This window comes from Drosophila pseudoobscura, chromosome X, assembly GCF_009870125.1.
Source record: "Drosophila pseudoobscura strain MV-25-SWS-2005 chromosome X, UCI_Dpse_MV25, whole genome shotgun sequence".
Taxonomy (NCBI): Eukaryota; Metazoa; Arthropoda; class Insecta; order Diptera; family Drosophilidae; genus Drosophila; species Drosophila pseudoobscura.
In genome coordinates this window covers 43,800,856-43,815,031 of record NC_046683.1, presented here as the reverse complement: position 1 = coordinate 43,815,031, position 14,176 = coordinate 43,800,856, and the positions used below count along the sequence as shown (strand labels likewise).

The window sequence follows — 14,176 nt, the reverse complement described above, 5'->3', positions numbered from 1 at the left end:
TCATTCGGATAAACCAAGCTATAAGCCGGAGATGTTCTACACTCACATCGCCAAAGGTCATGTCTATGGTGCCACTGGGGCCGAACTTGCGCCGTCCATCCTTGCAGCTTGTGGGGGCCTTCACAAACTCAAACATTCCCTCAAAGTTCACCGTGTCCGGGTCGTCCAGTGTGGTCATGTTCTGGGCAACGAAGTGGACCTCCACATCGCGTCCAGTCGATGTGTATTCCACGGGCAGGTGGGACTGATTCGAGGAGTTGCAGACACAGCCACGATGCAGCAGAATTGAGTCGTGATAGGGTCGCTCAAAGATCTGCAAAGGACACACACAGACTTTGAAAAGAGGTCCCTTGGAATAGGTTTATCCCCGCGCTGACTCTACCTCAATCCTGACATTGGTGTCTCCGTAGCAGAAGGATCGATTGATGTCCTCGTCCAGCCGCGAGTAGCAGTTCCGATTGGTGGTCGTCACCTTCCGCAGCTTGATACGCACCCTCTCGCCGCGCTGCGCCTCGAACTTGTAGATGCACTTCAGGTGGCGAGTGCCGCCCCTGCCAAACAGGAAGATGTTGCGGACACTGCGGAAGATCGCTGGGTCCTTGCGGTCCATCATGCTGCTGAGAAACTTCCTGTTGCAGTCGTGCTCCCCGCCGCCCCATGGCAGTCCGTCCTGGTGCAGGTCAATGAACTCGTACTTTAGCTTGAAGTCCAGTGGTCTATGAAGAAAACAAGAGAAGAGTCGAAGAGATGAAGAGTCGAGTAGCAGTGGATAAATATAGTATACACACCTCAACACTGTGGATTCGGTGTTGCGCAGCTCCAGGGTGATGGCATCGTTGCTGGAAACGTAGCTCTCGGAGATGGTGCAGGGTCTGGCATAGGTCTCGTTGATGTTGGAGCGGTCGCAGGTGCGCGGAATCGTGCCACGACAGAATCGGGCAATCACATTGGTGGAATTGTGGGCGTAATGCCCGACAGTGTTGTAGCTATTGGTTTCCGTAACGCTGGAAGGTTAGAGTCTGGTTAGATTGGGGCCAGAGGGAAGCAGCAGCCCAGCAGCACTCACCAGTTGAGGTCCTTGCATACGGGCGGATCTCTGAGTGTGCCATCCCAGATGCGCAGCATTCCGCTGCAGTCCTCCTGGGTCTGCAGCACGCCAATGGCACCCACGGATGTCTCATCCATTTGACCAAACTCCGGGTCCAGATTGAACTTCAGCACAGATATCCAGACCTTGAAGCGCGACAGGGGCTGGTGCATACCCGACTGACTGTTGATGCGACGCGACAGGCTCAGGTGGTCGAAGGTCTTGAAGACGCCCATGCCCTGGAGGTGGTACAGGCACGTGGAATTGGGGGCCAGCGAGTGCTTCGGGTTCTCGAGGATGCCGCGACCAGCGCCGCGGATCCAGAACTCGCAGGGTTTCTTGTTCTTCGAGTACGTGGGGCTCTGGATGTCCACGAACTGAACTTCGACCTGTGTGTGGCACGACGAGAGTGATTAACACGTCGCTGGGCGGATGGTGGGAGAGCTCTCACCTCCAGTTGGAATCCGTAGAGTGGCAGCACCTGCGATGAGGTGCCCGTAAAGGTGCCAAACGGGGACGTGCTGAACTCGACCAACAATTCCGGGCCGCTGGAAACGGCCGCCGGCACCGCCTGACCTCCGCCGCAGAACTTCAATATGATGGGGTCACGTGTGGTGTAGCCATCGTAGACGGTCACGTAGTCCTGCGGGTGCCAGAGACCAGGAAAAACACAGCCGGAGATGGATACAAACAAAGAGAGAGAAAGAGAGAGAGAGAGAGAGAGCAGAGTGGATGAGGAGAGAACGAAATGAGTGAGACGAGCGACAAATGTGGGTGTTTTTTGCTGGGTGCACAGTGTGCCTGTGTGCCCCATCATGTGGAAGAGTGGCAGGGGCGAGGCACTAACTAGTAACTGATGCCGAAGGCCGTGCATAGCCAAAAAAAAAAAAAAAAAACGGGGAGGGCTGGGGGCTGGGCGGAGTGCGGAAGAGAACGGTAATTGCTGTAAAGAAGTGGACCTAAGTGCAGCTGGCAACACAGTGCTCTCGTATTACTTAATGGCCACTGGACGTATACGTGATTTTTGGTTACATTCATCTGGCCATTGCCGTCGTAGGGGGCTAGGGAGGATGGTGGGGAAATGGTCAAGGCAGTGCTGCCTCTAAGTAGTTGAGCACAATGGCTTTGATGTGTCCGGCCACTTGATGTCCACTAAATGTCGAACATTTTAAGCTCATTTAAAGTTTGTTTTAAGCATGAGGCTACGTGTTTATGCGGTTGTGTTCACGTGTTTTCGAGTGCTGAGAGTGTCCTGTCGGGGGGAGGGGTGTGAGCTATTAAAAGGGTACAGTTTTTTGCGAAAAGACAGTAGGTAGAGTGCCGAAAGTGCTCTTAAAAGCCCGCAAGCACGTGTATTTCTAGTATAATGGACTGCACGATTTCGTGTAAAAATGATTCGAGTACTTATTCGAAAGAGTTTTCAGAGTGTAAATAGTTTCATTCCCCAAAAATGTACATCCTCATTTTGAAGCAGCCACCCTATGCAAATCAATCTGCGAATGAGGGAATACCTGAATTTGTAGCTCGCATAAACTCTCATTGGGCATTCCTACTCGAATTTGTGTGCAGTTACGGCTGGCTTTGGCTTTTTTGCGCATAATTGTGCGCATTTTAATTGAGTTGGCCTTGCCGCGTGGGGCACGGAGGCCACGTGGGCGTAGGACGTTGTATCCAAAAGGTAATGGGAATGGCAATGGGCTTGGGGCTTGGGGCATTTCCTACCTTTGGCCCAACGCATGACAAATTAGTTTTGTGGCCAGCGACTTTCTGCATTAATTTAGCTGAGGTTTCTGGTTTGTTTGTGCAGCTGGCCGCAAATTTAACTATGGCCCGGACCACAGACCACCAGATTCAGAATCAGAACGGTAGCCCGTGGCAGGCGGGGGGATGGGGGATGGGGGGGTTGGGGGCCTGTGCAGGTAATTTGCGACCACAAATTTATTGAAAGCGCGGCATTCGTACAAATTAGTGGAGACACAGATGCACGGCAGTTTGGGGGGCCATTTATCAGAGCAGGTTCCACTAGTGCGACTACTCGTTTGGGTTTCTATTCTCATGCTCGTCGTGGTCCTACCATCCGGCGATTATTCACACATGCCGCACCAAAATGGCCAGCACTTTTGGACATTTTGGCTTAAGAGCGCGCGACAAAAAGAGCAGCAAAAAGAAAAAAAAGACTGTTGGTAAATGGGAAGCGGAGGACAATTTGTAGGCAAAGTGCAGGCTCAGGGCCAGGACCAGCACTAGAGCCATGCAATCCCTGCAAATGGCGCCAATGTCCGAGCGGTTTGCTTTCCAACTGAATAAGCAAAAAGTAAAGGGGTTAGCCGGGCTAGGCACAGATCCGGTGTGGAGTGTGGCAATCTCTGGCCAGGGGATTTGCACGCCTTGCTGCCACAACGAGCATTTAATGGCAAGTGCTAAGGGGGAATTAGTTCCCATTTCAGAGGGCAGGATCCTTGAATCCTTGAGGATTTTGTTGCAAAGCGAAATTGAATTGTTGCTGATGACTAAATGGACGAAAACTAAAAGCAACATTCCTCCTCTCGTTAAAACGTTTTAGGGACAGACAGACAAACAGACAGACACCGAAAGGGAGTGCAGCTGGAGCTGTAGCTGGAGCTGGAGGTGGAATGTCTTTGACTGCTGTGGCGGATCAGCTTAAAGAACTTTGAATGGGAAAAACCCGCAGCCCGGAAGTGGGTAAATCCATCAGCAGTGGCATACCCATTCATCGCAGCGTGCTCCCGAGCTGTTTACGAGCACAGAGCAGATGTATGCGATGAATGTACTATATGTAGTATATGATGAATGCCCGGGGCAATTATTTACATGAGACCCGGGCACGTTCGTCCACTCTCCTAATGTCCTTGATGAGGGCCATCCAGCTACTCAGCCATTCAGCCGTCCAACCATCCAGCTATCCTGCTATCCTGCAAAATCCCCAATCCCCCAATCCACCGTCTCTTTGTGTGCGATTTATGATGTGCGTGCCAAGTGTTCATTAATATAAATCCAATGACAGATTTTTCCCCCCATGCCCCATCGCTGTCTTTGTGCGCGTGTGTGTGTGTGCGTTGTGTGTGTGTGCTGTGCTAATGAATATATTATCCAGTCCATAGATATCCCATAGATGTCGATTTACCCAGATCATTTTTGATTTGTCGTCTGTTTGCCTGGTTTCTGTGGGTTCTGTTCTACTTTGTGGGCGGGGGGACGGGGTGGAGGGGGCAGGGGTTGTGCATACATTTCGGTTGATTAATTGCTTCAAATAGCCAAAGATGACAAATAATTGTTGCTAATAGAAGATAGAGGGTGGAATACAGGGCACAGAGAGATAGGGAGAGAGAGAGGAGGGAGATGGGGTGGTGTCGGTGGTGGGTCAGAGTTCAAGTGCTGTCTATCTAAAACTACAACTAAGTTATTGCTTGGCTGTTTCGTGGTTTGGTGGCAACATGAGAGATAGATTGATTCTGACTGGGCGAGCAGTAGGAGTGTTTGTTCTTTAGTTGGCATTTACCGTCGATTTCCATCTGGGCTTAACACTTTCCTATTGGAGAAAATATACATACATTTATAGGTAGGTACTTATAGCATTCATATACATATATACGAGTAGTACATAGATCTGATTCTAGTTTTGGTGCATTTTGACGAAATGAGGTGTGGTTCAATAGAGAAGCGTTGTACTGCGGCGCAGAGTCAGTTCTGGGGCAGCCTGTCGGGGCAGGGGGTAATGCAGGGAAAGAGCAGGTTGCAGATTTTATGTACAAGTTCTGTTCCCCCAATTTCAAAGGAAATTTAACACGGATTTACCCAAGGGAAGAACGTTCTCTGGTGTTTGAATAGTTTCGAAATTCTTTCCCCTTTTAAGGGCAAAGAGTAATCTGAATTAATATAGTTTTCCCCCATTTTGAAAAGAGCAGATATTTGAGTGAGTGGAAGTTTGAGTACTTTTTGGGGGGACCAACCTATTAAATTCCACTATTTCCCATAGGCTTATTCATCTCTCAGAGATCTGTATCCTTTTTTCTTGCATTTCTTGCCCCATTTCAGCAGATCCTTTCAGTTCGTCCTTAATTTTTAACATCATTTGAGTATTATCATTAAATCAGGCTTCCTGGAGTCTCTCCAGGAAACACTTCCACCCAAGCACATCCCTTCTCGGTGCATCTTCTCTCATCTGTCATCCAGGCTTATCCCACATTTTGCATACACAGCGCTCATTAAGAGCTCATCCAAAAGTTGGCCCTTCCAACTGTGGGGTCTTTATGGACTCCCTCCATTTTATCCCGCTTTCCGCTTTCCCCCTTTCCGCTTTCCCGCTGACAAACAAAAAGAGCCTACGAAATTAACACTTCCCGCGACTTGCCAGAGAAGCCTATCGAATGCTCAAGGCACTGTGGGATGGAGCGACGGACTGGACTGGACTTGGACATGGATCTGGACAAGGACGTGGACGTGGACCCACACAATGGCAGCGGGAAAGGATATGGAAACAGAGCGGGAGAGATAGAGAGAGAGGGAGGCGGAGGGGGGGAGTACACCGTGCAAACAACTGATTTCAGATTTTTGCTCATTTCTTTTCTCATTTTCAATTTGTCGTTTTTTGCGCAGTTCGTTCTCCCGCTGCCTGGCCAGGCGTCGGTCCAGCGGGTTCAGTTGGACCCGTTTGTCCAGTTGGCTCTGTTTGCCGGCCAGTGGCCAACAGAGGAAGTAATTTTTATGCTGGATCTCTCGTTAAAGTTGGCAAATGCAAACACAGAGAAGCTCATCGGGCAGGGAACACCCCGGAGCAGGAGCATGAACAGGGACAGTGGGAGATAGTCAGAGACAGTCAGAGATACAGATACAGATATACAGATACAGATACAGAGAGATAGAGAAAAAACAGAGCCAAAAAGAGCAAGAGAGAGGGTGCATTTAAAGGCAGATTTAATTACCTGAATGTAATCGCAGTCGTTCCATGTTTTCAGCCTCGGCTCAAACTTCTTGTCCTTGTCGCTGGCGCTGGGCGGTGGCGCCATTTTGTTGGCCGCCGCCGTTTCCTGGGTAGAGATCCACACCAGATTGCCCTTGGGCTGTTTGACTAGAATCAGAGCGTGTTTGCCATGGGGCACGTCGTGCTGTGTGGACAGGAGAATTAAATGCAAATTAATGAGCCACGAACTGCTCTTCACACGGCGCAATGTTTGTCGGGATGCCCAGAGATAAAACAGCAGGATTAATTGGAACATTCAAATGGCATCCACTACCTAGATTTTTAAACGGAAGGAGCTGATTGTTCTATTACTCAATGGGACTTTAAATTTATGTTGAATTCTATATGTATGGGTATATGTACCCCCGGAAACACGGCCTCTGTCTGATCCATACTTAAATGTACTCGAAAGTCGAACATTTACTCCTCCTTTCCAGGAATACAAAAACTTTCGCACTTTTTACTTATCATAAGCCGGACTTATGTTTGTCTTTGATGTGGCACCGCGTAATATTCATTACGGGTATTTTAGTTCATTGTGTTCATAAATTTGCTACAAATATTGCATGTCCATGGCCAGGATAGACCCAAAAATGTTCTATAAAAGTTCAACAGCTAATAAAAAACGAGGGGGAACGTTGTGAGTTGCTGCGGACACCGCAACTCTACGGTTATACCCGATACTAAGTCAGTATGGCTCTCCTCTGGCAGACGCCGCTAATATTTAACGACACGACAAAGAGTGCGTGCGAGAGAGACAGAAAATCAGTCTGAGCGTGACGTCGGGCGCTGCGTAGCCACTGCAAATTGATTTGTTCCTTTTGGCTATAAAAATGATCTGATCTGATCCAGATTCAGCAACCGGATAGATATGGTCATTATCTATGATTCTGCGTTTTTAGTTTTCTCAAATCTGCAATATTGTGGATGCAACAGATTTTCGTCCTTTGTGGGGGCGGATGGGGGTGGGGCGAAATTCTGAGATATACGTTTTATAGTGACATCTTAAAGGAGTGTGTGTACCAAATTTGGTTACTCTAGCCTTAATAGTCTCTGAGATTTGTGGTTGCCTCAGATTTTCGTCCTTTGCGGGGGCGGAAGGGGGTGTGGCGAAATTTGGACAGGAAACGGTCAAGGTCCGATATCACAGGAGTGTGGATACCAAATTTGGTTGCTCTGGCTTTTATAGGTTCTGAGATCCTTGAACTCACATTTTACAATTGGCAAAACCGACCATGAAACCTGTGTGTTAGAGTGAGACAGAGCGAGAAAGAGTGAAATTGTTTTCGTGATTCTGGCTGTAATAATTATACGATCTGGTTCAGATTTTGCACTCTAGAAGATATAGTCATCTTCTACGATTCTGCGTTTTTAGTTTTCTCGTATCGTCGAAATTGTGGATGCCACAGATTTTCGCCCTTTGTGGGGGCGGAAGTGGGCGGGGCAAAGTTTTGAAATATTTTTGGAGCAGTGACATATCACAGAAGTCTGGATCCAAAACATCGTTGCTCTAGCTCTTATAGTCTTTGAGCATTAGGCGCTGAAGGGGACGGACAGACGGACAGACGGACAGACGGACAGACGGACAGACGGACAGACGGACAGACGGACGGACGGACAGACGGACAGACAGACATGGCTCAATCGACTCGGCTATTGATGCTGATCAAGAATATATATACTTTATAGGGTCGGAAACGATTCCTTCTGGACGTTACACACATCCACTTTTACCACAAATCTAATATACCCCAATACTCATTTTGAGTATCGGGTATAATGATGTAAATTTGGAGAAGGAACACCCGTCACAATGCCAATGGCAACGGGTCCCTGCAGGAGGAGGCTCCGGGCAGAGAGATATTAAAAAAAAAAGAAAAAACGCCAGGCAGAACCGAGGGGAGGCGGGTCGGAGGTCTCGGTCTCCCGCTCCCCCAGTTAATTATAATAAAAGCTCCATTCTATTTTGGAATGTAAATTGCTATTTAATTTTTTCCTCTCTTGATTTTTGAACTTTGTTGTGGCATGAATAAAAATAAGGCAGAGAGCGAGCGTTTGGAAGGGGGCTACACGGGGCGACAGACGTAAACGATATTGCGGTATTTTTATGGGTCCAGGACGAACGAAGGATAAGCCCGGGCGCTTTAATGCGCTGAAGAGGCTGGGCCATGATGACAGGCCAACCTTTGGCTTTGGCTCCTTGGTAATACCATAGAGGCGGAACAGGAGCCGGGTCTCTGACTCCTTGGTGACCGCAGGAGACGCGGGCCTGGAGTCTGGAGCCAGGGACAGGGCAGGGACACGGACAGGGACAGGGACCGGGATAAGAGTTTAATTTCCTTTTAATTGTTCTTTGGTTCGTACCTGGCGCACGGCATAGTAGCAGGTGAGATTCCGGGGATAGATGCCTGGGTAGTTGGGCGACTGCAGGCGACAGGACTTCTTGTCGCAGTCACTAAAGATCCTCGAGCAGTAAGTGCCCGGAATGAGATCCCCTGTGTGTCAAAGAGAGAGATGTTATCCGGTGGATCGAGCCAACACTATTCTCTCTTGCAACATACCCAGATAGTACTTGGGCTCGGTGTAGTTCTGCTCGTCCTTGGCCAGCGACTTCTCCAGGGATGCCATGAAGGTCTTGTTGTTCACATACGCACTGAACAGGCTAAAGTCCTGTCCATACCGATCCGAACGGGCGCCGCTGGAGTTGGTAAAGTCCTCTAAGACGCCGATATCCTGCTGGTGCTGTTGTTGTTGCTGTTGCTGATGCAGCTGCTGCTGCTGCTGCTGCTGATTGAGGAAGCTGCTGCGGTTGTGCCACTGGGCGAGCTCTGAAAGGGAATTGGATGGGAGTTGAGCGGATTAGGGATTCGCATCCAATCTTGTCTCTGTTTGCGAACACCCACCTGCCAGCTTAATCCCTCCGTAGCGGGTGACAGCACTGTCCCGCGACAGAACCTTGTATCGAATGCGGAAGTCGAAGTTGTAGCCGCTTTGATCCCTCGCCAGTCTGCCAAAAAAAGGACACACAGAAGGAGTCGTTCGTGGTTCGTTGTCACAAAGGAAACCGTGGTGGCCAAGACCTGCGAGGACCTACCTGTTCAGCTTGATGGTGAAGATGAGGGAGCGCGTCTCGCTGTAGAAGAGCACTGGCCCCCAGGAGCTGCCACACCACATGCCCCCGATGGGGGTGCGAGCCGATTCCGCTATCTGCATATATCCATCCGGGCAGCCCTCGTGCACGTAGGAGGTGAACCTGCCAATCGTGAAGCTGTCCAGGGTGACCTGTTCGACGAAGGGAGAGAACAGCACAGCATTCGCACAATGAAATATTTGGTGGGACAGCAGGAGGTACGCGAGTACTCAGAATAAAGTTTCGGTCCGAGTACAAGTATATCAGTGCAGGGTGGGGTCATGGCCAGGGCAGGGCAGGGCTCTCTCAATGAATGCCCTCGGGACGCACTCGAGCGTGCCAAAGGCTTTGGCTTACTGGCTCCAGCTCCATCTCCACCTCTTGCTTCTCCCCGCGCTCCCAGTTCGAGATTCGAGGTGTGAAGTGGCGTAATAACTAACAGGCGGCGGCACTTGCTTCCTGCCAGTCCAACGAGGAGGAGAAGGAGGAGGGAGGATGATGCCACTGCCCTGTCAGTTGAAGTCACGCCTGGTTGCTGGCTGCTGGCTGCTGTGCTGCTGGGCTTCTGTGCTGCTGGGACCTCCTCTGACCGGACCGGAGTCGGTGTAGGATTTGCAACGCTCCAGCGATTGGCTTTGAAATCAATATTGCCTGTGCCCGGCTCTGAGCCCCACCTTCATTGTTGTTGCTTATCTTTTAATGGCTTAGTTTATCTCGTTTACAAAATGAAATGTGAAGGGTAGCTGCAGGAGCAGCGGAGCATCGGTGGCAGCAGGAGAATGAAATGGAGCTGAGGACTGGGACTGGGACTGTGACTCACCTGCACCACGTCGCCGTGTTGGCCACCTGCCGCCGTGAACGTGAGAACACACACAAAGGGCACGCGATCCTGTTTGGGTCGGTGCAGCTCCAAGGAGTACGTCTGTCCTATATCTCCGTAGTATGTGCGATTACAGCCTGTGGGTGGGTGGAGTGGAGTGGAGACACAAATATATTAAATGCAATTAGCGTTAGTTTGGCAATTAGTTTGTTTGCCGCGCTGCCAGGCAACCACAACGCAACCAAGGGATATCTCTTCGCCACTATTCGCCATTGGCTTCATAGGAAGAGGCTCCCCCCACCTATGTACACTTCCACCTCCACCTCTAGCGGGTTTCTCGTTGATGAGGCGCCACGGGGAATAGTCTGGCAATTGTCACGCCATAAATCATCCACAGGGAACGAACAGCACCAAGTAACAAATTAACATAACATTTACTTTATACCAAAAACTTGGAGGTCATCAGTAATTACATCAGATTGATCCGGTTATAACCTTGAAAAACACGTGACTCCACGGAAAATTACCAGCGCCACAGTTTACAGAGGCATGTTAATTTAGCAGCGAACTAACAGCCAAGAAAAAATTCTTTTTTGGCGTTACAGGGAAGAGGCATGTTAATTTAGCAGCGAACTAACAGCGTAAGAAAACGAGAGTGAAAAAGAGGCCTTGACCTACATTAACTCTGTGAGCAAAACAACTATGCTCTTGCCCGGTCAAAAACATTCGCTGTCGTTCTTTGTTGTGAGATAGATAGGGGAAATTATGCAAAAACGAAGTCCCGATCTGCAAGCCGAGCTTTGACTCGCCTTAGCTGCTCAGCTGCACCTCTCTCACCAACCAATTTGTGCGCCAACGCTGTTGTACTCCTATCACAGCTTTAATGACGTGATCTACTGAGAGCGCTTTGATGCTGTGCTGTTGTACTGAGCAAAAGACATCGCATTGCGGGAGCGGACCACCTTGTACCATTCAAGCTTTCGCTATCGTTCTTGTCACTGAGAACTAAGATCTCTCCCGTAGTTAAGACGAGCAGAAACGAAGTCTGATTTCTAAGAAGAGCTTTGAGCTGAACACGCTGCAGCAGCCTTATCACAGATTTCCTAGTTCCCGTAACGGTCCATTATTCAAAGCGCTCATTTAAATCGTGTGTCGATAAATACTCATAAATGCAATTCAAGTCTTCAGGCGTGTTTTTTAATTTTGGTATATTTTTGTTGTTTCGAGCGTCAATGGTGATCTACCCTACACTTGCATGTACATAGGAGTGTACTAAGTTTCCAGCGCAGGCGCACGTTTTATTTTTAGCGTGGAGTATAATGTCTTGAAAAATAGTGAAACAAATTCTTTAAATTATAATAAACCCGTTTTCTAAGTGTAGAAGGAGATAAAAGGAAAATCTGCGGGAAAAGTGGTGGAAAAAGCTGGAAAACGCAAGCCCGTGTGTGGGGGTTATCAGTGAGATAGAAAGGGGTCCCAAAGGGGTAGTAATATTCACTAGTCATACATAATGGGAACATTATGTCCAACATTGGTTTTTTTTTATATTTATTTCCTTTTAAATTTTTCCTAGTATTTTATATTTATGTTTTTGTCTAGGATAGAATAGGTTAGGGGTGCTGACACATTCACGCAATCACATTCACAATAATCAAAAGAGCCTTAAATGGGGTACTGTATGTTTTCAAATGATTAGAACGTGACTTTAAATGGTTTTTAAATTTTAATTATTCTATTGTTGGAATTTATAGCCATGGTTAGTATTTTTCAACGGTTTTGGATGCGGTATATAGTAATTCGTTGAAAAAACAACCCACGAGATTATCAAAGGAAGATGACAACTCTGTGAATAATTTGTCCTCTTTATTCCCCAGAAATGTCTAGCTTTTAATCTGTTGTTTAAAAGTTTGGGTGCTGCAGCATTCTGAGTGCTTTGTGGATCATTTATGCCAGGAATTTTCCAATTAAGTCTCCACTTAGCATATTCATAAAAAAATCAATCGATTTACATAGACTTCTCCCAATTTAACTCGATTACGTATTCCTATTTGGAATTCCTTTTCATAATTGAATGACCACAAACTGAAATGATTTATGCTTGTGAGATTTGCATTTATGGAATCTGGCTGCTCTTTCCTTCTTCCCTCATCCTTTAGGTGTAGTAGTTGTCCCGTCCCCACTTGGATACCATAGCCCAAAAGTAAAGTGAATGCAATTGTACAATAGTTTGCATGGAAATTGCCAATTTACCGCTGGCTTCTCGGGCAAGAGAAGTGGTGGTGGTGGTGGCCCACTTCCTCCCTTCCATCGTACGACTCCTTAGGCATTTCAATTAGTTTTATTAAAAATGCATACGAATCGAGCAGGGGCTGGGTATAAGCTCTGGTTCTGTCTGTGACAGAGAAGGATCTATGGGAGACTAAAGTGAAAATGATTCAATTCGATTTTATTGCTAATTCTATGGGCGATGGTCTGTTGCGTTTAGTTTAGTGTCTAGTGCTTTCTCTGCATTCAATCAAATTTAATATGCGCTCAAGCCATCAATAGTCAATTAGATAATTATGGGTATTAGTTTGAACTGCCTGTAGGCGCGCTTCCCTTTCGATTGCCGGTCTGCCTGTCTGTCCAGTTAGGGGCGGGACTAGTGAGTGCTATTATAATTGCCAGAGCACTAAGGAAAATAGAGGAGCATTGCACATACGCTGGAAATGTTGAAAAGGCCTCTGGTAAATATTATAATCATCTAATTTTGATTATATATGGCCTGCTTCATTTTCTTGTTTCAAAAGCAGGGAAACGGCTAAGACATATCGATATGTCTATCGATTGTATGTAGAAAAGCGTTGCTGTAACATTAACATCTGTGCTGTGCCAGTCTGAACTTTATCCAAGTCATCATCGGCAGAATTTTAAGTTGAGGTTAGAAGTCGATTTGCAAACTAAAGTTGATTTCATCTTGAATTCTTTCGAAAATATAGTTGAACGGTAAGTTGTAAATGAAATCATGTTCCTTAACCAATACGATAGCGATGTCTCTGTGTGTAATCCTCAGGTACGCTTGCATCAAGTTTGAGTACGCAATGGAGGCCGTAAAGCAGGGATTTACCACCGTTGGTGTCAAGAGTCGCGATTCTGTTGTTCTTGTGGCCCTGACCACGGCATCGGAGTCGTCTGTGGCTATGAGCAAGATAATCGCCATTGACGAGCACTTGGGCATATCCATTGACGGCATCTCGGACAACGACCGTGTGCTGAGCAGCTATTTGCGTTTATCGTGCATAAACTATCGGTACACTTACGAGACAGGTTGTCCAGTGAAAAGACTGATAGCGAGTCTGGGCTGCAATATGCGGGCTACCATCAAACGCTGCGATGGCCGTCCGTACCAAGTGGACCTACTCGTTGCCGGGTATGACAAGACGGGTCCTCAACTCTATCAGGTCATGCCCTCTGGAGTCATCCACACTTGCCAGGCCCAGTCCATTGGGGAGCACTCGCAGGGTGCTCGCACCTATTTGGAGCGCCATATCAACACTTTCTTGAGCTGTTCCGACGATCAGCTGATTTGTCATGCTCTACTGGGCTTGCAGAACAGCCAACCAGTTGAAGGGACTTCGAGTGGACAGGAGAATGCACCGGTTATATTCACTACCACAGTGGCCATAGTCGGAAAGGATCAGATATTCAAGTTGCTCACCGCCGAGGAAGTCGAGAAGTACATTGAAATGGCCAAAGAGATGGGTGCTACTGCTCAGCCTCAGCTCCCCTCAAACCCTGACGACGAAGGCGACAATGAGGACGATACTGACCCGCAACCAGATGTGGCCACAATGGAAAATTAGTTTAATATTAATTAATTTTGAGAGGTGATAAATGTATCTTAACTCGCCTCTCCAGTTTCTACTAATAAACAAATGTGATATACTTTGGTTGGTTCCTAAAACTGTGAATGCCACATCTATAACTCTATTTGTATTCACATTTGTTGGATCTGGCTATTGTATCTTTCGATTTGACTGTTAACAGCTATTTTGTACGTCCAAGCATGAGGAATATTCCCTTTTTACGAGCTACACTTTAAGACCCATCTGCTGCATAGATGCAATAAGCTAGGGAATTGAATTTGGCATTTGAAAATCGGATGCCACACGCAGGCAA

At 47.7% G+C, this 14,176-nt stretch overlaps 2 protein-coding genes across 4 annotated transcripts in view; one reads left to right on the top strand and one right to left on the bottom strand.

Annotated features, from left to right (window-relative positions):
• Positions 1–14,176, bottom strand: part of LOC6900385 (uncharacterized) — a 48,821-nt gene that overhangs the window by 2,605 nt on the left and 32,040 nt on the right. For 2 of the 3 annotated variants that reach the window (XM_033384292.1, XM_033384293.1), the window contains exons 4-15: positions 10,019–10,155; positions 9,163–9,350; positions 8,972–9,075; positions 8,630–8,896; positions 8,433–8,563; positions 6,031–6,213; positions 4,608–4,637; positions 1,539–1,730; positions 1,067–1,476; positions 789–1,004; positions 383–716; positions 47–313 (exon numbers count right to left, since the gene is read on the bottom strand). In XM_033384292.1, the coding sequence (XP_033240183.1) occupies positions 47–313; positions 383–716; positions 789–1,004; positions 1,067–1,476; positions 1,539–1,730; positions 4,608–4,637; positions 6,031–6,213; positions 8,433–8,563; positions 8,630–8,896; positions 8,972–9,075; positions 9,163–9,350; positions 10,019–10,155 (2,459 nt within the window). The remainder of the gene's footprint in view (positions 1–46; positions 314–382; positions 717–788; positions 1,005–1,066; positions 1,477–1,538; positions 1,731–4,607; positions 4,638–6,030; positions 6,214–8,432; positions 8,564–8,629; positions 8,897–8,971; positions 9,076–9,162; positions 9,351–10,018; positions 10,156–14,176) is intronic. The other variant, XM_033384294.1, reaches the window with a different exon arrangement.
• On the top strand, positions 12,863–13,982 carry LOC117184973 (proteasome subunit alpha type-1-like). Its single transcript, XM_033384299.1, has 2 exons — positions 12,863–13,003; positions 13,071–13,982. Exon 2 carries the CDS (start codon positions 13,099–13,101, stop codon positions 13,858–13,860), a length of 762 nt encoding a protein of 253 aa, XP_033240190.1. The 5' UTR covers positions 12,863–13,003; positions 13,071–13,098; the 3' UTR covers positions 13,861–13,982.